The sequence below is a fragment of the Miniopterus schreibersii genome, assembly GCF_964146895.1.
Source record: "Miniopterus schreibersii genome assembly, chromosome: 20".
In the NCBI taxonomy this organism is placed as follows: Eukaryota; Metazoa; Chordata; class Mammalia; order Chiroptera; family Miniopteridae; genus Miniopterus; species Miniopterus schreibersii.
In genome coordinates this window covers 22225408-22251599 of record NC_138122.1, presented here as the reverse complement: position 1 = coordinate 22251599, position 26192 = coordinate 22225408, and the positions used below count along the sequence as shown (strand labels likewise).

At 45.4% G+C, this 26192-nt stretch overlaps 2 protein-coding genes across 4 annotated transcripts in view; one reads left to right on the top strand and one right to left on the bottom strand.

Annotated features, from left to right (window-relative positions):
• Positions 1-216: 216 nt before the first annotated feature.
• Positions 217-17703, bottom strand: SPRING1 (SREBF pathway regulator in golgi 1). Of its 2 annotated transcripts, none has more exons than XM_081122789.1 (5): positions 17391-17703; positions 10850-11006; positions 7748-7899; positions 7247-7360; positions 217-5381 (listed from the first exon to the last, which is right to left on the bottom strand). In XM_081122789.1, exons 1-5 carry the CDS (start codon positions 17499-17501, stop codon positions 5298-5300), a joined length of 618 nt encoding a protein of 205 aa, XP_080978915.1. In that variant the 5' UTR covers positions 17502-17703; the 3' UTR covers positions 217-5297. The 2 variants fall into 2 exon arrangements, with proteins under 2 accessions (XP_080978915.1, XP_080978914.1); XM_081122788.1 differs by having other exon boundaries at positions 4871-5381; positions 17455-17651.
• Positions 17704-17862: 159 nt separating this feature from the next.
• RNFT2 (ring finger protein, transmembrane 2) overlaps positions 17863-26192 on the top strand; it is a 42071-nt gene continuing 33741 nt past the window's right edge. Inside the window, exons 1-5 of one of the 2 annotated variants that reach the window (XM_081122687.1) lie at positions 17863-17930; positions 19570-19748; positions 20249-20307; positions 23529-24007; positions 25908-25984. In XM_081122687.1, the coding sequence (XP_080978813.1) occupies positions 19725-19748; positions 20249-20307; positions 23529-24007; positions 25908-25984 (639 nt within the window). In that variant the 5' untranslated portion in view covers positions 17863-17930; positions 19570-19724. Of the gene's footprint in view, positions 18146-19569; positions 19749-20248; positions 20308-23528; positions 24008-25907; positions 25985-26192 lie in introns of both variants that reach the window. The other variant, XM_081122686.1, reaches the window with a different exon arrangement.

Here is a 26192-nt window from a genome sequence, read left to right as displayed (position 1 = left end):
CCAAGATTGCGTGCAATTAGGAGAGGGCTTTCCCCTCTAACCTGACTTTATTTTAGAGGCCGGATGCCGTAAGTATGCACGCTTTCCTGCTTTGTCAACTAATTAGCTATAACTGGGTTAAATCAATCTAACAGGAACTGTTGATTTTTAAATACCATACAGCAGGATTCTACCTTGATTTACGTACTAACACAAAATACAGATTGATATACAAAATATAGGCAAAACTTTACATCAAAACTTTAATTAGTGGTTATCTGTGGGGTATAGGAATCAATTTGGCACAATTTAATTTCTTTGTAATTTCACACATTTTTAAAATGTAATTGCTACATTTTAAGATTTCTGACCTGCAATCACAGGAGAAATGAGAAGACGACCTTTTACAGCAATGACTGCAGAAGCCCTTATTAGGAATTCCACGGCGCTCCGGGTATCTCAGGTTAAGCACACCTAAATAATTTAGCACTGGATTAAGGTGCAGCTACCGAGTACAGTCCTGTGCTTCCCTGCCAAATGCAGCTGTTTTTATGATGGAAAACACAGCAGCTGTTTGCACAGGTGCAGAGCGGCAATACATGATAAGTTGGTCCCAGCAGAGAAGAATATGGTGTCTATTTAAAATTTGAGGAGGAAGAGGCAGAAAATGGCTCGCCCCAGTTGTAATCTTCAAGAGAGGGGGAAGCTCTGGTTTGAGGGAAATGGGCTCCAGATGGCTGGTCTCCACACACCCTGTGAGAGCCAAAGCCAAGGACCAGCTGCTGGGAGACACGAGCTCTGTCACAAAACACGTGGTGGGCTCTTTGGTCACAAAAATCAGAATTTTGGCTCTGCAAGAAATCAATTTCACTGATAATGGTGATTTCTCATTTAGCCAATACTACAATTCTGTGATAATCTGAATGCAAGCTGACCAGAGCCAGCCTACTCTACATAAAAAATTTATGAATGAAAAAGGTCCAAAGACTGCAAAAAATATTCACCCTATCAAAAACCTCTGAAAGCACCCACTTACAAACAATGCATTTCTAGCAGTGATGTGTTCTGGTCCCTTGGGGCCCCAAATCGTGCAGTCAGTCCTAAGAAAAAATAGAACTGGACTCCTGTTCAAATATCTAAATGAACTGCTTCACCCATCGGTTGTAACTGGCCACATTGTTTTATTATGATATTAAAGGCTGTACTTTCATCGTACAAAGTCCAGCCGTCCTGCTTTAACAAAGACCTGAATCAAGGTGTATACACACAGGTAAGTGATGAGGTTCCACTCTCCTGTTCTTCATGTGGATGCAGACTGGACAAGGAACATCGCAGACACGTGACTGAGAGAAAACAGGGACCCAAAACTGTACTCACACCACGGACAAACTGCAAGAAAAAGGCCCACAGGAAAAGGCCTGGGAGACAATGCGGTGACATGCTAGTTGGAAAAGTGTGTAGAAAGAACTCTCCTAACACCACTGGCTTTTAAAAATAATTACTATTTACTATGTGGTACCTTTTTATAGAATGACTAGTTTTCCAAGTGGAATCTGCAGTGGCATTCCCATCCTCCCTCCCCCCCCCCCACCAAAGTCCCTCCGTGAAAAGAGCTGCTGTGGCAGTCCTGGGGAAAGCAATTCGGTTGCAGAGGGGAGGGGGAGGGCGCTGCATATAAACCTCCAGGTCACTGCAGAGGGGAGGGTGCCGGCACCTGGGTCGTGTCAGTGTGCGAAGGACACCATAGCAGAGTAATAATGTTGTTCCTGGAGGCAGCACTGGGCTGCGAGAGACCTGCGAGGAAGTAGCAGGTCCTGTGGGATTTCAGGATAATTTAATCAGCAGCACTTCAGCTCCGCAGAAAGCAAGGGCAGGGACATAATAAAGTCAGCCTGCAGCTCCTGCAGCTCTTCTGTTCAACCTAAGGGGGAAACATGACCTGGGAGAAGGGCCTCTGGCTGCCATTTGGAACCGGGTAATGCTGTGTCCTGGGAGCTGTCCTGGGCACTGGCAGGGTGTTCAGGCAGCAGCCCTGGCCTCCGTCTACGCGACGCACCACATCCCCACCATTATGACAAAAATGTCTCCAGACAAACTGGCCCTGTTCGCCGCCCTCCGTCAACTGGAAAAGTCAGTTAACACAGGAGCTACTTGCTTCTGTATACACAGTAGGTAGGTGTAGCACAGGGCTGAGGAAGGAAAGGAAAGGGGCTTAGGCTTCTTTCATGCAAAAATGCTGTTAGGGTCACCAAGAGGCACTTCATGTCTGAACAATAAACGGCCAACCAAAACATGGGAAAGGGCTCACCTCACTAGAAATTAAATACAAATGAGGACACTGAGATCCATCAGTAAAGAGTTAAAAATGGTAACAGGGTTCTCAAGAGTATGGCAAGAGACTCCCATGTAGTACAGGTGAGAGTAAAAATTGGTGAGAAGTTATCAAATATAAAAATGTGTCTGTAAAAGCATATTATCAACGCATTACTGGTAATAGCAAAAAAGGTAGTAAGCTAAACGTGCTCAGCAGGGGATTAATAACATTATTGTATATCCATGAAATTGACACCATGTATTAAACATTATATGGGCCTATTTGTAACTTACAAGGATGTCCATTATAGGACCGTTTTCAAGAGGAAAAAGTGCTCTCACTTCTGCTTACAAAGTCATGAGGGAAAACAACGGACTTATCTCTAGGATATGTGATTTTAGATTATTACTTCATCTCTACATATTTCTTAATCTGAAATTTTTTATCTTTACCATGAATTCTTTTAAAAATAGTAATAAAATTACTGTGAGGATACAAAACAGGCAGCATCTCTGTATATCTACAATTTATCTATAAATCTGGATGGAAAAAGGGTATGATGTGACCCTTCCTGAGTTCCTTTGCAGCTACACCAACCAAGATATAGCCCCAAGGCCCCCCACATTGGTTCTTAGGAGCAGCAGTCTGATATCACATTCACTGCTCTAAAACCATCCTCTGCTTCCCAAGAGCTGTCAAGCTCTCCTTCAATGCCAGCTCCAGCAAAGCCACCCAGAGTCCCTGGTCCCGTGGAGGCAGGTCATTCTCTCCTTTGTTCATGCCCATCTCAGCGCCCTTTCCCCACTTTACTGGTTGTTCCTCTCCCAGTTGACATATTTCATCTTTACTGCCTCAGCAGGAAGCACAGTGATTAAGATTCAGAATTGGGGGAAAAGCTTTGAATTACCCAACTACGTTTAGCTTCAAACACTCAATATTTAATAATCTTTTTCTAAATTAAAGGTGTTATGTCCCTTCTTTGATCCTTTCCTAAAATTCCAGTGTGTATCATGCACTTTGCTAGGTTCTGGGCATACAAAACCAAGACAAGGTCTCTAATTCTAGAAACCCTCAGTCAGGGCAACCAGAAACAAACCAGGGTTTGGAGAGCAGGGAGAGGTCCTGGGTTGGAAGGCTGGGGATGCCAGTCCAGGTTCTTGGGTGATTTCATTATGTCCTCTGCAGCATCGGGAGTTTCCAAAACAGTGAACATGCCCCTAACTGACTTAAGTACAAAAAACATATTTCAGGGCCAAATGAAAATGACCTTTGGCTTATCGACCCAATTTGGCCATTTGTGCCACCTCTCCCCTTTTGGCCTGGACAACTGAAATCTACACGCTCTTAGGGGGATGTTTATGGATGAGTCAGCATTGGAGCTGGCGAGAGGCAGTGGGAAGGACAGTGGACCCGGGACCCAGATGAAGTTCTTGTTTTGATTCTGTCATTAAATCTCAGCGGGGACTCTGAGAAGTCACTTCACCTCTGACTATTGCCTCATCTAGGAGGTGGAAACACAGTGAGCTTAATTCTCTATCACGGGCTGTGGATACTGTTTGTGGAAGCATGAAAAATGCAAAGTGTGCCAAGTCAATATTCACGTACAAAGTTAACATCCACGGGTAACCTTTGACGTAACTCCTTTCACGTTAAATGTTATATTGCTCAAGAGTTCAAATAAGCTCAAATGAGAGGCTGATACCAGTGACCACAGCAAACACACTCAAATCTCACATCAATTACGGCAGACGATGAGATGGCAGAACGTCCAGATGCACTTCTTTCACATACAGTTTGCTTTAGCACCAAGGAATACAGAGTTCCCAAAAAGTCCCCTGCAAGCTGAATACATTTCTTGGGATCTAACATTTCAAACCAATTGGTTTAGTGTTCTAGAAACACAGGGCGCACCTGGAAGCATGTGGACCAGCAGCTCGCATGTCCGGCACTCGTTCACTCACCCCACTGAGGGCAGTGGCTGAGTCTCTTACAGCTCCTTGCCAGAAACTTGGGTTTTCTTCTTCTTTGCAAATCATAGGGAAACCGAATGTCTGTACCTGTAACATTCACGAAGCTGAAAGCAATAAAGGAAAACTTCTTATAGCCAGCTGCTAGATGCAGCACCATGGAGGAATTGCCTTGACACCAGGTTCCCATGACAGGAGGAGAGGAGGCTGTGGTGATGGTCCCGAGGCTCCCCTGGACCACAGCTGAGCAGACCAGTTGCTTCAAAGGAAACAAGAACAAAATCTTCTGGAACAGTATGTCAGACTCCCTTTAAAATTATGCTCACACAGAGGTATACAAGTATTCCAGATATCTCTAAAAAAAATCTGAAAGCACATGGTGCCAGCTGCTGGAAACTTGGCACCAGATTAGAATGGAACAGTGTCTTTGAGATTGCAGACAATTTTAGATGTCAGCATACAGTGTTCAGGGCCCACTCCTGAGGATGCTGATAAAACTAAACCAAAATAACTACCTTGAGAGAACATGCACGTTCTTAGAGGCCATTTTATCTGGGTGAAGGGATGATTTAACTCATGAAACTCAAGAACACAAGAAAACAACAGCAACAACAATTTCCTTGAATATATTCGACTATCAAGGCATTTCCCAATACAAAAATTATAATTTTCCCAATACTACAAAGAAATCCAATAAATAACTTTACAGTGAAGGGTCCAGATGAGCAGTGAATGACCGTCGGTCCCCGAGCAGCTACAATGGTGGAGGTGGCCACAGCGCCAAATCCTCCGCAAGGTCATCTGCAGTTTTGTCTTTTTCAAATGTGACTCGTTGGTGTTTCCAAGCTGCTTTACGGAACAGTCCCATCTCGTAAAGCCTGTCAGGGAGTGAAGCCAAAGAGTAGCCCAAGAAGTGTTCAAAGCCAAGGTTTCTGCACAACACCTCTCTCTTCTTCCAAGGGACCAGCGATGGCTGAGGCCTGGCTTCAGGCTGCAAGTGATTCGGCCGCGTGAGCTCAGCAAGTCTTCTGCACCCATCACTCTGGGAAGAGCTCAGGAGGGCTCTCTCCGTAGCAATATTTTGCTATGGGATCCCTATAGGTGTTCTCGTGCTGCACGCTCTGTTGGCAAAAGGGTAGATAAGAGCTCTGTGAGAGAGCAGTCGCACACACCTCCCTTTCCAAGCTGCGAAAGTCAGAGCAGGGCTGCAGTCAGACACTCCCTGCAGGAGCCTGGCCAAATCCATCTCCAAATGTCACTAAAAGGCTCCAAGGCACTTTCTGGAACAAAGGCGAATACTCCACGCAGAATGCCAATGAAGAGCATGAAAATGGACATAACATCACTGCATGACTGTTTCTTTTTACATACACCAGTGAGTTTTTTAACAACCTTGCTGTAACCTGGGCAACTTGAGACAACTATTTTTTCTCAAATTATTTTATATTAGAGTAAGATCCAGTGGGTGTTATGCACCTGACCTTGTGCTTCAGAGAAATTCAGGAGCTGGCACTGAACCCTGCAGATACGGAGAAGATATACTTCAAATCGCTTTCATAAAGTTTTATGTATCTCTAGGTTTGGCACGTGAGCCAAATCCCACAATACAGGCAAGCCTCATTTGGCTAAGCAAATGGGAAGTGTGATTTAAAACAGACAAACATCCCAATGGCTAATTTTTCAGCAATTTGTTTTCACACAGGCAACTTGAGTTTTGGCTAGTCTAGAGTTCATTAATTAGCCCAAGCCCAATATCAAACATCTACATTGAAAGTATTAATCCAATTTATAAACGTGGAGCCAAAAGCTTCTCTTTCTTGGGATACTGCTATCAAAACAAACTGGAAACTGGGAAATCTCTCTTTACCACAAAAAGACTAAGTCAGAAAGTTTAGCATCTTCACTCACAATTGGAAATAACTCCTGAGTTTTTATCAGTTAAGGAAAGAAAATATTTCGCCTTCTCTGGCGTCTCTCAGAATGAGCGAGAAATTGAATCAAAATGAGTCCTGTGTTCAGCCTTCCTCCACATTTCCTTTAAGGCCCATTCAAGTGGAAAGCTCTTCCAACAAAACAAGCCCATCAGGAATTTCTTCATGTTTTCAAATGCTCATTATAATCCCTGAAACATTTACCCAATAATGCTGAATGCTCTAAGAGCAGACCAGAGACATAAAAAGCGGCGTAAAATCAAAAGGTGGACTACAGACATCTGGCAAAGAGTACAAGAGTTCCAGAAAATGACAAATGAGTCAGTTATCTCAGGCGAAGCCAGTACAGTCTTGGAGACACCATGAATAGAAGCCAGAAGAAGTGTGCTTGTGTAATGAACACGTCTGGTGATTTTACAAAGAGCCCCCACAACGGCCCAACCACAAAAGCTGAGAGCAAGGACACAGAGTGATGGAAAGCAAGACTTTCAGCCGCTCTCAGCAGCAGGTGCGATGTTTAGTGCCCGAAGAGCAAAGCACTTAATGACAGCATGCTAATGAGTATTGAGAGCTTGACAACCTACACATTTACTCATGTATTTTTAAACACCACCTGCCCCATCCCCTCGAATCCTAAAATAAACCATAACTCTGTTCCAGAACAAATTACTACTTACTCTCAATGAGTGGCTGCTGAAAAGCCTTAGCTCTGAGAGAACTTCTCTCAGAAACTGGACTATTAGGATTCCACCCAGACTTGAGAATAATTTTAAGCTCCCACTTAAAGTATAGACGTGCCAATCAGATAGGGGAGATGCAAGTTGATTAGACCTTAATTTAATATAAATGCTTTACTTCTCTAATTTGTATAAATCTCACGTTGGCATTCTGAACACTATCATTCCACCAAACAAGCTTCATTTGAATCTCCTCTCCCTTATCACCATATCATATAATGTATCATAATCATACCTCCATTATCACATTTCCAAGTTTTCTTCTAGCCATAACTCCCACCCAGCCATCCCCCAGCTAGAAACATCAGAGCTTCTGACCTGGGATGAGGTCCTGCATTTAGCCAAACACAATTCAAAGTGATCCTCGACTGCCATGAAGAGGTTCTGGAATGCCACAGCTGCCCGGTTGAGGAAGCGCTCCAGGAGAAGTTGCTATGGAAACAAAAGTCAGTACCTGTAATAAATTCCAGACTCAGCAGCACAAGGTAACCTTGGATATTCCTCCTAAACTAAGAGACTGCCCATGGGGGGGTAGGGGTGGGGGTAAGAGAGAAGGAGGCAGCCGGCACAAATGGGCCAGAGCCCTGGTATCTTGTCCATTAGGTGCCTGATTAGCAACACAATGGCTCATTCTGCAGAAGAACCATTCAAGTAACTGGAAGCACCTCCTTCCTGGTAGACAAAGGCTACTTCAGGGCAGTAATTTCTGACAGGTACAAAGTTCCCTTCTAAGTTCTATTTTCAGAAGAATCCAATGCTCATCATAAAATAAAGGCAGAAAGACAGAGCAGATGTAGAAGACAGAGCAGCCCTCTGTACCTTGTTGGGCTGCAGGCAGCAGGACACGCAGTGCTCATACGCGCTGCAGCAGCCGTTGGACAAGCAGCCATCACAGCAGTACTGCTTGGTGCCCGGGACGTTGACGTTACAGCAGCCATTCACCAGCAAAGCCTTCCTTTCACAAACGTATCCTGCAAGTCAGAGACTACCCTGAGTATGAAACCAGCAGGCCTCCCAACTCCCTACCAGGGGTAATCTGGACGCAGCAAGGAAGGCACTTCATGCAAAGAACAGACAGAATCTGGAGTTTGGAACATCCTCAGCACCAAAGAGGTAGGAATCAGACACTACATGATGAGGGCTTGCTTCCTACATGCAATCCTTTAAAAAAACACGAACTCCCACATGAGAAATAGGCTCCACACCCTCATCTACCTAAAATGACATGACCTGTTAGTCTGCTGTCGTGTGTTTTATTTATTCACCATGTCAAGTGACCCCTGTATTTTCCTGTTCTAATCTAAGGAAGTCATTTTTCATTTATGCCTGAAGAAAACTGCCATTTTTTTCAAACAAAAATCTGAAAATAGGAAAAATCAAGAAATTAATTCCTGAAAGTGAGACCCTTCTAGATCAAAAACAAACACCCCCCTCCATCACCCTTGCAAGCATCTTTTAAATGCTTGCCATTTATTTAGTAGTTTGGAGGATTTTAAAAATATAAGTAGTCACACCTTACCTTTATAAATTGTTTTAGGCTGCTTTTAATTATACATGCCAAGTATTCAATTATCCCTCAGCATTAGGGAAACGGAATCCTCCAATACCCAAGAAAGAAAAATCCTAATTCCGTCTACTCCCCATAAATCCCATCGTCTCTATACACACACTCCCTCCAACCCAGCCAATCCACGTCCAACTTTGAGTCACCTTGCAAAAGTTAACTTATTGTTCAGAGCTGTTAAACAGACATTTCTCTACATCCTTCTGGGAATGGGAGGGAAAATGTGGGAATAAGTGCATGAGGGACACCACTTGGCCCCTGGGAAATTCCCAGGTGCACACACGAGCTCACAGGTGTATGCCCAGGCCCACAGGTGCAGAGCAGCTGTTCCTAGGTCATTCCATTCCAAATGCCCCAGCTTCTTAATCCTCAGAGAATGAGACCTGGTGAAATATAAGGTTGTTTTCAGAAACTACTCTGGGAAAGAAAGTCTGTGCAAAAGCAGGAGGCACCAGTAACCCAACAATGAAGGAGATGAGAAGAGCCTCACTCACACTTAGAAAACTAGGACTCACCTGGGAACTGGTGCTTTCTGTTACTTGAACTATGCCACCCTGCCTTCTAAAGTAAGAGAGGATGATTCCTACACCATTGCAAATGTTTCTGGGATTATTCCTAACTATTCTTACTCGTTTTCTTCACAGGGATTATAAATAAAAATCTGAGTAAGCCAAAATGTTTCTCAAAATTCTGCCCCAAATGATACACAGCAATCTTACCACTTCTGGGTCAGGAAGACGTAAAATCTAATGTGACCTCAACTCCCACTTGTTGAAATTATCTTTCTTCTCTTCTCTCTTTCCCACATTCTCAGTGTAAGCACCTCAGGCCTTCTTTCTCTCCCCAGTGCTAACTGCCAGCAAACTTGAAACCACAGGTCTTTCTAATTTCTGGTGAAAAAAAGCTCACCAAGTTCTCACCTTTTGCAACATAAATCTAATCATGCAAACGTCATTTCCAACAAGGAACCCTGGAAGATCACAACCACAGAGTGTGCTGCTAGTGACTGAGAAATTAACTTCTAACCTTTGAAAGTCTGAAATTCTAATTGGTTGTCTTATTTAATAACGTGTTACCCTGGCAATATTCATGGTGACACCTGCTTCCTAAAAGGCAAAAATTCCTGCAAATTTTCTTTATCAAACTGCTTCTCCCTTTCTTCCACATTCATGGAGGTAAAATATAATCTATGGCTCTTGAATTTTTAATTGATTGATTCTTGGGAACTTTTTACTTAAGTCTCAGTCTTTATCTCATTCAAATTAATCAGAGGAAAATTATTCTTTGGCTAGCTACAAAATGACAAATTGTCATTCATAATCTAGTATTAAATATTAAAGCCAAGGCATAGATGTCATGTTTTCTCACTATGAGTGTCATACAAACAAAAGAGTCTATAAGAAAAAAAGCACTGAACTCCAAGTTCAGTCCTAGTCCCATATCTGCCTGCTGACTAGCTGTGTCACCTTGTGAAAGTAACTTCCCTTTACCAAACTTTACTCTGTTAAAAAAAAACACAGGTTATTTGCAATGTTATATGCTTTTTCTGTAAGTTCCTTAACCTCTCGGTGCCTGTCTCTTCACCTACAAAGTGACAATACCTTTATCAATATTACAGCAACACCTAGACCTCATAGGACTGTTGCAAAAATCAAAAGAGATATTTAAGGAAAGCTTCAGCCTAGTGCTCAGCACATAGCAAGAGCTCAATTAAGGCAGGCTAAGGATTAGTGGGAGTCTCTCTTTGGGAAGACTGAGCCAATCTTAAAGTGGTAAGAACTTTAGCCGCTGTCTAGTCCAACTACTTCACCAGCAAAGAAATTACCTTTCTTCTTGACTAAAAGGAAGCAAGAAAAGTCTGGGAGAAAGCACCAAAACAGACAGGCTGATATTTTAACTGTAAGAGTAACACATTTTAAATGTGTTTATAATTCACTTGAGATTATCCAGTCAGTCATCAACAAATGCATTGCCTAAGTGCCAATGCTCTGTGAATATTATTCAGGTCACCAAGGAGGAGAGCTGAGCTCCTATCCTAGAGTTGACCAAGATGAGAAGAAAAGGCAGGCGAGCTGTAGAGATTGGCAGGAAGTAGTCTAGGGGCTCATGCATGATAAAATGCTAAAACTCTAAGTTATAGGCATAAGGAGCTTCAGAGTTAGAAAGATCAAACCAAGCTTCTCTGATGTTGAGGGGAACCCTGAACAATGAGTTAGGTATGCAAGACAAAGAAGATGTGAGAAATGTTGAAAATGAACAAGAAAGGAAAGGCATTCCATAAAATTCCCATCTGAAAACCCTATGAATGGTCGTACCAGGGTACTTCACTGACTGCAGGAGAAGGAAGCCAGCCTCACCTAGTTCGTCCGTGATGAGGTGCTTCCCTTGAATGGAGTTCCGGCACTGGTTGCTGGGCCGACTGCTATTGCCCAAGTTGAACTGCACTTTCCACAGAATGGGCTGATCATGGTCTTGAACCTGGAGGAGATTCCGATCTCTCACTGCCCTCTCCTCCTACAAAGAGACCATAACAAGAAGGTTAAAGTAGCATTTCTTGCATTTTCACCAATTTTTTCATAGAAACTACAGCAACAGGACAGAAATGATTTTTAAAGCTTGCACAACAGGAATCTGCACTCCCCTGGTATGAGAAAAATCTGAGCCAAAGTCATGAAATCAAATGCAGAAAAATAGAATAAAATAATAAATTAGGGCTATGCCTCACAACTGGAGTACTTACATGAATGTCCCTGGATTATGTGCACATTATAAATGTAAATAAAAGTGTTACAGCTGAGATAAAGATATGGAAAGGTATACTACAAACTATTAACATGGAAGAGATATAAGTGATTATTAACAGCTTTTGTCATCTTTGGAATATTTTTGTTTTCAAAATGATAAAAACATTATTTAAAAACATAATTATCATTAACAATAGGAGACACTAAGTAAGGGATCTATAGGAACGCTGTACTATCCTTGAAACTTTCCTGTAAATCTGTAATTATTACAAAATAAAAAAGATTTTTTAAAAAGGCATAATTACCACCATTAAAGACAAAAATTGACCACAATCCCATCACTTACATAAAGCGCTACCTAGTTCTGCATATTAACTTCTAGCCTTTGACCCTGGTGTTTATACTCACAAATGAGGATGCTTTGCATTCAGCGCTTCTTGACACTAATTAGATGGTAAACCATTCAAGCATCTACATTATCCTGAGAATCACATTTTTAAAGCTATATAATAATCCATCATGTTGATGTGCCATAGTTTAGTAAACACATCTTCTACAGATCAACATTTAGCCCATTCTATGTTTGTTATCATAGATAGCACTGCAATAAAAATGCAGTTTTTGTTTATTGTCTTGAATAATTTGTAGTAGTAGTTATTAGTAGTTGATGCCATACAGTGCCAAATAACTTCCCCAAAATTATATATACCATCTGTAATATTATCGGCATTTACATAAAACAGTGTTTACAATTTTACCACCACCACACCAGGACTAGATTTTGTTCTTTAAATTACTAGTGTAAAACAATCCTTCAAGGTGGCTTTCATTTTCTTTTAAAGGAAAGAACTGCACCAGCAGGAGCAGGATGGGCTATGCAAAAACAACACCTGTATTCCTTGGTGGGTGCAAGAAGAGGAGCTAAGTTCAGAAGCCTTGGGAATATGGGACAAATCACTTAGGTGCACATGCTTAACTACCTGCAAATTCATACTCCTCGGCTCTGCTGGGACCTATCAGTTAACTGCAGAATCAAGCTATGTGCAAACTAAACTGAGCATCAAATGCTACCCTAGATAAATGAACAGCCATAAAGAGTGTTAAGAGGCTGGTCAAAGTACAGTAAACTGGCTCTTACAAGGTTAAAAGTGCTCTTAACAGTACTCTCAAACTATCCTGTTATTCTTCCTGGGGGGGAAAAATATGAGTTCACGGACAAGTGCAGCCCAGAAGGACCTCTTCCACATAACGACAGTCCTGGTAAACAGGAAGGCAATTTTCCCACACTTGAAATCGCTTTCAAACATGAATATTCAAGATCTTGCCAAAAGAATTAGATAAGGGCTATACAATCAAAAAAGATTGTAGAGATTGTTTAAGATAGTAATGGTAATGAATTAGTACAAGTTCCCAGGTGTGCAAATCTAGTCTTGCAAAGGGTATGGTGAAGGGGCACTAAGCGGGTTCCTTTACTGGAGAGGTAGTTTTAAACCTTTCCCAAAATGTTCCACCTACCTATCAGGTTGTCTCAATTTTAAGCTTTTATATATATAAACACACACACACACACACACACACACATATTTTTTCCATTCAAGGTTCATTCAAAAGTATCAAGATCTTACTATATGTTAAGGAGACAGAGACAAAGGTAGCTAGGTTCTCTATTCCCAAAGAGCCTCCAGGGCAGCTGACAGAGGTAACAGAAATGAGTGCCATCAGCCACCACAGATGTCCACAGGAGCTACACTAGGGTACAAAGAAAAGAGCAGGAACAAAAGGAACAAACATACAAACACAAGAACTTTACTCATAAACTGTTCAGGAGCTACCAAACTGTTTTTATTACTAATGCATGTTACTTCACCTCTGATTTTAAAGGGGGTATATTAATAACTGTCCTCTCTATTTTTCAGGGGTTATCATAAGGGTCAAATGAGAGAAATGTTCCATGTAAGTAGTGAAGCACTTACACAGAAGGCACTGTCATTAAAAGATCTGTTTATAGTTCTCAAAAGAAAAAAGGGGGGATAAAGGCTAGAATGCATTCCAAATGTCTAATATTTGGGGAATGAACGGCTCAATGTAGCCTGATCAAGGAAGATTTTAGTTATAAAAAAGCTATACTTGAAAAGCACTTTTAAAGATGGGGACAATGCATATATGTTAAGTGAAGAAACAGTATGCCCAGTTATATTTTTAAAATATGAAAAATGAAGGAAGAGAATATGCCCAAATATCATCAGTGACTCCCTCTGGTTGGTAAGACTCCAGGTCAGCTCCCTCCTCTACCCTGTGCAGTACTTTACACACTTTCTGAAAAGACATGTACCTTGGTGATGAGTGGAAAAAACAGGTTAGCAACTCTCTCTTAGGATTTATTCTACTTTACTTCAGCCAGTATCTAACTTGGCACCAATTTACCTAGTTAATGATTTTAGAGCTGAAGGCGTGCATGTATTTTCAAGGAGTTATGCAAATAGCCCTGAGATATTCAGAAACTGTACCACTTGAACAAGTCTGAGACCATTTACCTATATGAAAGGACCTCTAAGGACCCTTCTGACTCCAAGGTTGGGATTTCTGTAATCTCAGCTCACACGCCCCACCCAGCATTAGGCCCACCTTGCCACTCCATCACGGCATCTTGTTTAGTTTCCTTCAAATGATACATCACTGTCTGAAATAACTTTGCTTTTCTGCCATTTCTGCCCTCCTCCCTCAAGCAGAATAGAGGCTCCTGGAGAGGAAGGCCTTATCTGCTTTGCCCGTCACTGCATCTCCATTATCTAGCAGACAGTGCCTAGCAACACAGTTGGTGTTAACTGAACATTTGTTAAATAAATGTGCCCAAGTCACCTGGCACCACTCACCATTCCCAATCCTCTCCCCCAATGGCGTCCCCGCCACTGTCACTAATTTCTCCTCTACTCCCATCTCTACAATTTAAACTATCCCCCAAAGCATTAACACAAAAAGCAAAGAAAAGAGGAATTCAAAGCAGTAGAGGATAAGCAACTATTCTCTAGGCAAAAAGCATCACCTCTGCTCCATGAGTTCATGGGCTCACTGAAGCAGAGCTCGGGACCCTAAGCTCTGAAGTTTTCCACAGCCTCTTCTCAATTAATCCTAACCCCCTCCCACCCCACTAGTTCCCCATCGCCATCTCCATTTTACTGAAGACCCTGAGGCTAGGCAAAATGAAGCAGACCTGCCTCGAGTCACCTAGCTGGGGAGCAGCAGCAGAGTGCAAAACAGGAGCAGCACACTCAAATGCGTATGGCAGAACGTCAGCCACGCTTTTGGTCCCAAGGACCTTTTATACTCCTAAAAATTACTGAGGACTTCCAATATGTGGGTGTATAGGGGTTATGGCTGTTGGTATTTTTCATACTGGAAATTAAAGCAAATTCTTAAAATGTTTTCAGTACATTACTTATTCGTTTAACAATAACATATCGTTTTTTTGTGTGTGTATGAAAAAAATATTTTTCAAAACAAAAAAAGGAAATTCAGTGAGAAATGTCTTTACATTTCTGCAAATCTGTTAAGTGTCTGGCTTAGCAGAAGACAGCTGGATTCTCCTATCTCCCCCTGCATTCAATCTGCTGCAGTATGTTATTCAGGCTGAAGCGCATGAAGAAAATCTACCTCACACAGATGTGTAGCTGGACATGGGAGGAGCATTCTAATGGCTTTTCCAGATAATTACGGACCATTCTCTTTGATGCTACATCAGAACTTGACAAGTGTAGCTTCTTAAAGGTTGACTGCAAACGGTACAACCACTTCAGCAAACAGTCTAGCAGTTCCTCAAGAAGTTAAACATAAAGTCACCATATGACCCATCAATTCCACTGCTAGGACCAAGTCCAAGAGAACTGAGAACGTACTTCCAAACAAAACTTTGTACACCAACATACACAGTAGCATTATAATAGCCAAAAGGTGGAAATAATCCAAGTGTCCATCAACTGAGGAATGGAAAAACAAAATATGGATTACTCGAACATAAAAATGAAGTAGTAACACATGCTACAACATGGATGAACCCTGAAAACATGGGCTTCTAACTGAAAGAAGCCAGACACAGAAGACTACATACTACTGTAAGATTCCATTTATGTGAAATGTCCAGAATAGGCAAATCCGTAGAGACAGAAAGTTGACTCAGTGGTTGCCAGGGGCTGACTGGCAGGCACACAAAGTTATAGCTCAAGCAGTTCTTATTCTTAGTGTTTGTTAGGCTGTGAGGGAATCAGACCCAAAACAAAAATTTTGCCAGCAATTTTATGGAAATCACAATCATCACCCTCCATCAAAAAAAACATTTTTAACCCCAATTATGGTCATAAATCACAGGTTTTAAAAAAAAAAAACACGTAATTTTAAAAAACAAACAAGGTGCACTAGAACACTTAAAGGGAGGTTGTAGAGGAGACATGAAAAATTAGTACGAATGTGCCAGACTGAGAGGGAAAAATCGCTCCAATTAAAAAGACTCACTTGTTTGTTCCAATGTTTGAGTGCCCGTAAAGTGCCTGGCTGAATTCTAAGGGCTGGGATTCTATGAACAACACAATTTTCTGTTCTCAAGAAAATTACTCTCTAGAAAGGCGAGGGAGAAGAGACGGCTAGACAAGTAAATGAACAAGAAGTGTTCAGTTCCCACCACAAAGAAAATAAAGCACGTCTACGGGCAAGGTGAAGAAATTTAGATTGTGTCACCCCGTGTGGCCTGAGGCAGTAACAGCCTGACCTGAAGTGACATAAGAGATCCATCAAGATCCTGGAACAGTCTGGAGTTTGTCCAGTGCAGTTAAGAACCAAAGAATGAAACACCGGGGAGAGTGCCCTGACTGACTGACTTTATCATCCCTGCTGCTGGGCAGAGAGCTGACTGCAGGACAAGAGAGGAGGCATAAGCCTGGTGGTGGCTGCGGCAGTGGTCCAGACAGGAGATGACGGTAGCTTGACTTAAGGTGGCAGCAGTGACAATTAGGAGATAGGAACAAATTCAGGATACACTGTGGAGGCAGAAGATAACAGTATATGGGGTTTTCTGGACCGGTCTAGGCTGGAGTTATGAATTGTGATCTCAAGAGCGCAGAGCTGGTACTTAAACAATGACGCCAGAGATCACCTGGGTCAGGCAAGGAGGATGGCAGAGGTCTGGGTCCGGGCTCGCTCACCACACTCACAGGTCTATCAGGCGGAGAAGGGACAACACGTGGCCATGAGAAGTTGTCTGTGAGGTGGCAGAAAACGACTCCCTTCACATGAGTGTCACCCACACATCTGAGTCAATAAAAGACGCTTACGACAGTCAGCCTCTGTTTCCTTAAGGTGGGAGGTGGGACACTCTTCCCTCTCTCCTTTCCCCGGCTCCCCTGCCAACCCGCTAAAACGAGGGTGACCACCAAGTTTTCTTTCTTTTCTGGCCATTGATATATTTCATTTATGAACTTGCCCCTTGAAAGTGAAAAGGGGGGGGCTTTTAATAACGACAACTCCCTGGGGGTATGTTCATCCTTCCTAAAAACCCTAACGCTCCAGCTGGACTTGGAAACAAACCTGACAGCTTTGGGTAACATCTCCTACCAAAGCGGCCTGTCTCTTCTCCTAGAAATGCTCGCAGGGAATGAAATCGAAGGCGGTGAGGAGGTGGGAAGAACATCCCACCCCAGCTGTGCACCGAAAGGGCACCTCAGGGGTCCTGCGGAGTCTCCCCGGGGGGCCGCTGAGTCCCCGGATTAAACGACGGGCAGACACGCAGCGCTGGCCTCGGAGCTCGGCCGCTCGCCGGCCCAGCCAGCTCCGCTCTCGGGGTCGCGGTTTCCCGCCCGTCACACGGGGACACCCCCGGACCCCGCACCGAACTACCGCCCAAGATGAGGGAAGAAACGCCCGCCGGCGGGGCAGGTGGAAAGCGGGCAGGGGCACGAGGGTAACAAGCACGAGCGGAAGGGCCCGCAGCCCCGGGTTCGAGTCCCGGCCGCCGGCCTAGGCACCCACGGGGCAGCAGGTCCCCCCGCGCGGCCTCAGTCCCCGGGATAGGAAAGCCCACCCTCCCGGAGCCGGGAAGGAAGGCGGGCGGCCGGCCGAGCTGCCCGCGGCGGCCGCAGCGAACGCGGGAGGGCGAGAGGCCACTGACCTGCTTGAAGGTGCTGGTGAGGAAGTAGACGAGCGAGAGCCCGAAGACCAGGGCGAGCACCCACCTCTTCCGCAGGAGCCGGCGCCACACCATGGCCGCCAGGTTCACCATGCCGGCGCGGACGCGGGGCGCGGCGGCCGGGGCGCGGAGCGGGGCAGGCCCGGAACCCGGGCGGCATGGCCTCTACGCGGCGGGCAGCCCCATCCCTCACGCCGGGCGCCGGCCCCGCCGCCCTCAGCCCGGCCAGCTCCCGACAGCCACCCCGCGCCGCCCCACGTGACCACGCTCTCTGTCCCGCCCCCACTCCCCGTGCGTCCCCCACCGGCCTCGCTCAGCCTTATTGCTATTGGTCCCTGCGGAGAGACGGATTCCTATTGGCTTAATTCCAGACAGGGGGCGGGAGTCGCCGAGCCGGGGATTTTAGAGCCCTGCGGAGCAGAGGCCGGAAGCCCTCGGAAGTCACGTGCCCCCCGGGCTGCGGGAGTGATTGGCTCGGGAGAGGTGAATGATGCCGCTGTGATTGCTGAATTGTCTGGGCAGGTAAAAAGGGCACGCGGTTTTATGCGGTGGGTTCTTTTTTTTTCCCTGGGATTGTCCATGTAGTCTCCTGGCCTTGCGGCCCTCAGGGCGCTTTGCGCTGAACGTTGGCTGCAGGAATGACAAACGCTCGCGGCTTTGCACCCAGAGTGCACCTGCCAGCTTCCAATGCAAGTGATGCAGGAGGTGCTCTCTTGCATGCATTTTGCTGCAGTCAGGTAACGGCTTGGGGGCTCAATTTACAACATAGCATGTATTGGAAAGTCTTGGTGTAATTCTTCATAGGGATGTAGTTCGATGCATGGAGCAGAGGGTTAAAGGGCGTTTCATTCAGATGCATCCCACGTGCAAAAATTAATTCCAGGGTTCACTGTTGGAATAATTAGTTAAGGCCTGCTTCCAACAGAGAATTTGGAGCCCCCTCGAAAGCAGGCGTCTGGAAGTAGAATCTTGGGCATTTCATTTAGGAGGCTGGGTCAGATTTGTGGGTGGAAGCTTTGGGATACTATATTTTATTTTCCCCAAGGATTTGCAGGTGATGGGGTATCCTGGGAGGAGGGCATTAAGCTGACATTGCAAGTTCTGAAAGTTGAGAAGTATTTACATAATGAGCTTTCCTTCATATATAAAGATGGTGCTACACTGACCCATTTCTTAGTTGATTTTCCCAAAGAGAAAGGAGGCTTAATCATTGGCCCTCGTAACACCAGTGCTGATCCCTGAAAAAGGGTGGTCAGGATTAGGAAGTCATTCAACAGCCAAGTATGGTGCCTGGAACTAAGAGAGTCAGAGAGCATATTTGGTTGTACAAAAAATATTCAAGGAGGCTAAACCTATTCATGGAAAGCCTCTCTAGGGTGAAAGGACAGGGAGGGAGCAAGGGATGTAGGAAAAGGTAACTGAGAAACCCATAGATGTTTTACTTATTGAATAAATACTTGTTGAGTGCTACTCTGTGCCAGGCAGTGTTCTAGATGTTGAGTTAGAGGGGCAAACCAGGCAGACAGGCTCCCTGCCTTTACGGCGTTTACCTTCCAATGGGGAACACATCGTAAATAAATAACCAAACATGTAAATAAATGAGTGCTATGAAGAAGGTTAAACAGGGTAATGTTATGGTGAGTCAGGAGGGTGAGAAAAGAAGACCTCTGGGAGGAGGTGATATTTGACCTGAAGGAACTAGCACAAGGAAAAGCATTCCAGGGAGAAGGAACAGCAAGTTTCAAAGGGCCTGAGGCAGGGACAGCTGGCATGTTTGAGGAACAGAAAGGCTACTGTGGCTGGAGGGGAGTGCTTAAAGGGAGAGTGGAGGGAAATGAGGTTGGAGATTGGTGAACTCCATCAGATAGAACCTGTAGGCCGTGAACTGAAATTGGTTTTATTCTGATTACAATGGAAAGCCACTGGGGGTTCTAAAACATAATGTTTTGTATTCCCCAGTTAGGGCTCAGTTTGAAAATAGGACAATATAAATTGAGATTATGACCATTCTCAGAAATCCTAAACCGGAATCAGTGAGAGGCTAACCAGAGATTTGGAGCAGATGGAGTCATCTGCTTATAGCTACCCATGGTGCCCCAAGACTTATTATGAAGTTCAAGTCATCCATGGACTACTCATGTAAGTATTCTGTTCCATCCAGGGTTTGGAGTCTCTAGTTAGCTCCCCTGACCCGTGCATCCATCTGGAGAGAAAGAGGAGGGCAAGGCCGGCTTTCTGTGGAATCCAGTGGTCACATCCCCATCAGGACCCCTGAATGCCTACCTTCGGTGTGGTCAACATGGAATTCTGAAGTCCATGTGGCTCCTCACAGTAAACAAGGTAACGTGTCTCCATGAGAATTCACATCTTCATTACCACTTTATTCAATGTGAACTCTGAGAAGAAGCTTTGGGTTCAGCCACTCTACCGCCTCCCATTTAACAGGTGAGGAATCTGGGCCACAGATAAGTTACTGATTTGACCAGAGTCACAAGTTAGGGGCATCATCAGTCCAGAATCCACATCTCTTACTGCCAGTCTGCAACTCACTTCATCTCATCCGTCACCTCTTTGCTGCATAGTTCACTGCTTTCCTGTCTCCCATAAGGACTTCCTTCAGGTCTCGGTCTCAACATCCTCATCTGTGAAATGGGGTGATAACACTTTTCTCAGTAGGATTGAATATTGAATGGCATAGCAGATGGAAATAGGGTTTGGAAAATGTCAGAGCGCTCTAGGGATGTGAGATAAGAGTAGTCCTTATTTATGGTTACCATGGCAATCTGACAGGCAGTGGGAATGTTGGGAGACTCTGCCTTATGCCATGTGTTGGCTTTCAGGTCCTAAGGAAAATGCAGAGACGCCACAGCAGTAACACGGATAACGTTCCACCTGAAAGGTAGGCATCTCTTGGTTTCCTTCCATCTGAGGGCTCTGGGCTTTGAGTGATCAGGGGCAGCCCAAAACTACATTGAATAATAGCTGCCTCTCAGGGTCACTTGCTCGAGGAGCAGAGGAGATCCATTTAAAAACTGCTTTGCACAGTGATGGCACATACTACTCAGTACATAGCAGCTGGGTTTTGCTCTTATGGTAATTCTCAGACCCTGTGTGAAAGGTGATGCACTTGATTCATTGTGTCAATGATCGTACCCATGAGATTTTAATTTATGGAGGTGACTGAGTGACAATATGGAGATACTAATGCCACTGAAAGAAAAGCTTTATTACTTACATTTCCCTAGGGAAGGGGGCATGTCACACCATGTAGGGCCACATGGGGAATCACCAGGATCGGGAAGGAGGCAGAAAGGAGCAAAGGGAAAGCATAGCCCAGTTTTTATTGTGTTTTCTGCACAAATCAGGCCAGCTTAGCATTGTCTACTTTGAGTAATGTCAGTGGGCTCTGGGCTGTAGGGATGGCCTCTGGTTATCTGGTACCTGGTCCTGGGTGATATGGGGCAGGAGAAATATTGGCTGGATATGTGAGCATTAAATCAAGGAGGTGGCTGGGGATATGGGCTGTGGATTGCAGGGAAGATGTAAACGACTTTGGCTGTTAGTTTGACCCTGTAATTAATGGATGCCAAATAGACAAATACAGAATCTAAGAAAACACAGTTAAAACACTCATGAGCTAGAATTTCTCTAGTTAAGCCCAAGAGAGAACACACCATGGGACCTGTTCTCAGGTTGTGACAGCCTCCCAGCCCCAGCCCCAGTGCCATGCTGGCACATACATGCAAGGAGCAGGCAGCCAAGCTTTTCCTCCCTCATATCCCATTCCAGTTCCCTTTTAACTCCAAGATTGGGTGCAAAATCAGAGTGTCCACCAGTTCCAGAGTAAGTGGCACTTTCCCTGTGCCACTGATGAGCTCAGGACTATTTTTAATCACCATTTTTACAGATGAGGAAACTGAGGCTCAGAGAGTAGAAGTAGATTACCTAAAGTCACACAGCCAGGAAGTGGCAGGGCTGAGATTGGGACCCCCGTCCATTTGCCCCGACCCTCACTCCAAGTCTGTGCTTTGAGCCAGCACATTTTGGCTGCCTCCTATCTGGGCAGATCCACTCATCTCTTGGATTGCCTCCCACACTAGCCCTTAAGTGGTTAAGTTAGAAGCATAGCCTCTGCCTCCCCAAAGAATATTCTTTCCCATTTAGGCTGAAATCTCGGCTGGATGCTGGGGCCCAGGGAAGGGAGGCCAGCTATAAAAAGCCACTTGGTGGATTGAATCTTCCCTGGTTGTACTGGAGGTCCCCTGAGCCAAGTAAATTCAGAGTGTTGGCAAGCTTAAGGGGGCCAGGAAGACTTTTGAGGTCCTCGTGGGGTAGTGGGGGAGAGAGGGTGGCCCCCATGTGGGCCAACGTGGGCACCTGCCAGGACTCCTTCTATCTAAGCTCAGCTTCTTAAAGTGCAGAAAAAACTCGAGGCCCCTTGAGCATCATAGCCATGGTGTCAGTTGTTGTTGTTGTCATATTAATATTATCTTTATTATCTTGCCAAACCCATGGGAGTAGGACCACACATTTCCTGGGATTTCTGGAGGCAGCAGGGGTTGGTCAGGTGGTAGGGGAGTAGGTAGCCCTCTTCAGGTTCCCCTCCCTTACACCAGGTCTCTGATAATTTACCTGCAGGTTAAGTTTGTGAAGCCAGAGTAACCAACCCTGAGATCTCTCCAGACCAGCATTTCCCCTGCTGGGTTTCGCAGGTGTTCTATAAGACAGATTTTCCACAGAAAAAAAGAATTACATGGTGAAATACATTTGGGAAACACTAGGTTTAAGCAAAATTATTCTTCCATTTGCAGGCCTTCTCAGAGCCATCAGTATGCTCATTCATTCATTCTTTCAAACACTATCTTTTAAGCATGTTCTGTGTACCAGGTGTATTGTGCTGGGTAGGAGAGATTTACAACGGGGGTAAAAAAAACATGATCTATTCTCAGTGCTTACTACACACTAGAATCACCTGGGGGCTCTGAAGACAGAGAATGCCAGGCCCACCCCCAAAGATTTTGGTTCAGTTGGGCAACACTGGGTCCCGGGCACTTGTATTTTTCAAAAGCTCCCCTGCATGATTATAACATGCAGCCACGGTTGAGAGCCACCAGTAAATAGTGAATCATGACTTGTGATCAGTCCCATGCAGCTGATGTCAGAATGCAATGAGCATTAGAAGTAAGGAGGTGTCGTTTTCTGGGGTGGTAGGGTAGACTTCACCAAGGAAGAGAGATTTAGCCCAAATCTGAGGGATGGGCATAGGTACCAAGGTGGGACAGGGTGAGGGATGACATCCAGCCAAGGGGACAGCCTGTGCAAAGGCCCTTACAGTGGGAAGCCTTGGGTAGTGAGAGAAGGGCACATGAAGAGCTTGGAGTTTGGGGCTAGATAATCCAGGGTGTCTGACAAGTTCGTTTCCCAGAGCCTTAGTTCCTTTATCTGACCAGCTGTGCAACTCAGGACAAGTTACTATCTCCCTTTCTCTTTCTCTGTGCCTCAGTTTCTTGAACTATCAAATGAGGTATTATTAGGACCTTAATTCGCAGGGTTTGTAGGAGGGTTTAATGAGTTAATCAGTGGAAAGCGCTTAGAAAACTGTCCGGTACCTAGTAAGTTTTCAATAAAGATCGTGTATTATTTGTATGAGTTTGCTAGGGCTGGCGTGGCAAGGTGCCACAGACTGGGGGCCTTAAACAACAGAAATTTATTTTCTCCCCACCCTGGAGGCTGGAAGTCCAAGATCTAGACGTCATCGGTGTTGGTTTCTCCTGAGGCCTCTCTCCTTCGCCTGTAGATGTCCTCACATCTTTTTCACTGTGTGTGTGTGTCAGTGTCCAAATTTTCCCTTCTTATGAGGATGTCAGTCATATTGGATGAGGGCCTCCCCTAATGACCTCATTTTCATTTGGTCACCTCTGCAAAGGTCCTGCCTCCAAATACACTCACATTGTGATGTCCGGGGGGGTGGGGGGTTAGGGCTTCAACATAGGAGTTTGCAGGGAGACAGCATTCAGCTTATAACATTCTTGATACTGTTACTTGTCCCCCAGTCTCCAGTGGGTGACTGTCTTTCCATCTGCCTGACCCCGCGGGGCTTTCTCTTCCCTTCTGGCCCAGAAATCGCAGCCAAGCTCTCAGCTCCGAGGCCAGCGTGGACGAAGGGGGCGTCTTCGAGAGTCTGAAGGCAGAAGCGGCCTCCCCGCCAGCGCTCTTCTCCGGCCTCTCGGGCCTCCCGACGGGCAGCCTCCCCGCCGCCCCCTTCCCGTCCAGCCTGGTGCTGGGCGCCTCCGCCAGCGGCGGGGACGTGTTCATCCAGATGCCCGCGTCCAGGGAGGAGGGTGGAGGCCGGGGCGAGGGCGGCACCTACCACCACCGCCAGCCCCACCACCACTTTCACCACGGCGGCCACCGGGGCAGCTCGCTGCTGCAGCACGTGGGGGGCGACCACCGGGCACACTCCGACGAGGGGGGCGACGAGCAGCCGGGCACCCCCGCCCCTGCCCTGTCCGAGCTGAAGGCCGTGGTCTGCTGGCTCCAGAAAGGCCTGCCCTTCATCCTGATCCTCCTGACCAAACTGTGTTTCCAGCATAAGCTCGGTGAGTGCCAGGGACACGGCGACTTCAACTGGCGGTAGGGGGCTCTCCGTCCCAAATGCCCGGCGGAAAGGATGGGATTCTGAGTCAGACCTGGGTTCAGATCCTGGCAGACAAGCTGTGTGACTTCAGGCAGGTCATTCGCCTTCTCTGAGCCTCTGTTTTCTCCTCTGCGCAGTGGGGGTTGTGATAGAAGCTCCCTTAGCTGGCTGGGTTTGTGGGAAGGAATCAAGTATAGTAACTAAGAGTTCATAGCACTAGGGTCTGAACTCAGGCTCTGCCCCTTCCTAGCTGTGTGACGCTGGATACGTTATGTAACCTCTCTGTGCCTCATCCATAAAATGAGAGTTATAATAAGGCATACTTCATGAGGTTGCAGAGAGGTCAAATGAGTTAATATGTGTAAAGTATTTATGACAGCGCTGTGCAAGTGTTGGTCAGTATTTTCCTTATTAATACACATAAGATACTTAACATAGGACCTGGCACAGAGCAGGTGCTCAATAAATACTACCTATTATGAGTAGGATTAGGTATTAGGAAGTAAGATAATGACTTATTAAGGGAATAGCCTAGAACCTGACATGCACATAACACTCAATAAATGCTCTCTGTCCACTGTTGTTATTGTTGTTTCTCATTGTTATCAGATCACGGTGTTGCTGTGCCCTGCGGAGTTTGAGGCTGTTGTTTTAGTCCTATAGCAGGAATTACAGTACAAATGAGCTCATGGCCTGCTCCCGCCCATAGACAGTATCTAGAGGAGATCAGGCCATTCTCTGTGCCTTATTTGCCCCTTCCTGATGGTTCTAGCTGACTCACATCGCCCCACCTTCCTTGTTGGGGTGTTACCGTGGCAGCCCCTCCCTTTCCATTCCTAGCAATGGAAGCGAGCGTGTTCCCTTTTTGTCCTGAGACTCAAATTTTATTCTCAAGAATGGTCATTTTTTTTTCCATTTGGTAGGCTTGTTGGTTTGGTTTTCACTCAAAGAGGAAAATACAAGAAGGGATTGTAGGATTATCAGTTTTTATTTTATATATTTCCAGTGAAGAAATACATCTTTGACAAAGCAGAGCCAGAAAAATACCTGGAGCTCATGAGCAATTAAAAAAATTAAAGTGAGCTCCAAGTATGAGAAGCCGTGCCTGTCATGTGAAAGCAGAGCCCTGTCCGCAGGTGATGAAAGGTGAGGTTTGCGAACCCCTGTTCAGGGAGCATTCCTAGAGGGCGGCTCTGCAGACAGCGGCAGTCGAATGCAGTGAAGTAAGATTCAGTTCTACTCCCCCATCTGCCAGGGTCATGTGGGGTTTTTTGGTCAGCAGGAATTGTTTCCCCTTTAGAATTAAATTTTTATCCCTTATGGTGTCACGGTCTTTCTCTTTGTATGCTTTTATTACAAATAACACACGTCAGATTCTTTTTGAAAGTAGAAATTATAATAGGTACCATTTACTAACTGCCAGAGATGATGCTCTATAAGCATTAGCCCTCCATGAAGTAAGTACTGTTATTATTCTGTCCATTTTATAGACGAGGAAAGGGGGGCTCAGAGAGGTGCAGTGACTAGCCTAAGCTCACACGGAGAGGAGGTGGCAGTCAGGATTTGAACCCAGGTCTTACCAGACTGCACAGCCCATGCTCCTAACTGGTTCTATGAGCTGCCCCAGAGTAGCCTCGATCCCATCCCTATGTCAGAAGCTTGAACTCAGAGTGGCTCAGAGGTCCCAGAAATGAGACTGGGCCCAAATCCCCCAGAAGTAAGATTTTCTCCCTTCTGAGGTTAGCCTGTAAACTCTGAGAGGGCCAGGGATGTGTCTTTTAATGTTGCGCACCATCCCTAGTAAGCCAGGGCCAGGCCTGATGAGTCTAAATGGTGGCGTTGGGCCCTCCTCTGTCCCGCAGGTATTGCCGTGTGCATCGGGATGGCCACCACCTTCGCCTATGCCAACTCCACTCTCCGAGAACAGGTCTCTCTGAAGGTGAGTCCCCTGGTGAATGGGTCTCCTATGGCTGCTATAACAAAGGACCACAAATGTAGTGGCTTAAAACAACATCAGCTGATTATTTTACAGTTCTGTCGATCTGAAATGAGTCTCTGTGCTAAGACCAGGATGTCAACAGGACTGTGTTCCTGCTGGCGGGTCTAGAGGAGCATGTTTCCTTGCCATTTCCAGCTTCTGGAGGTCA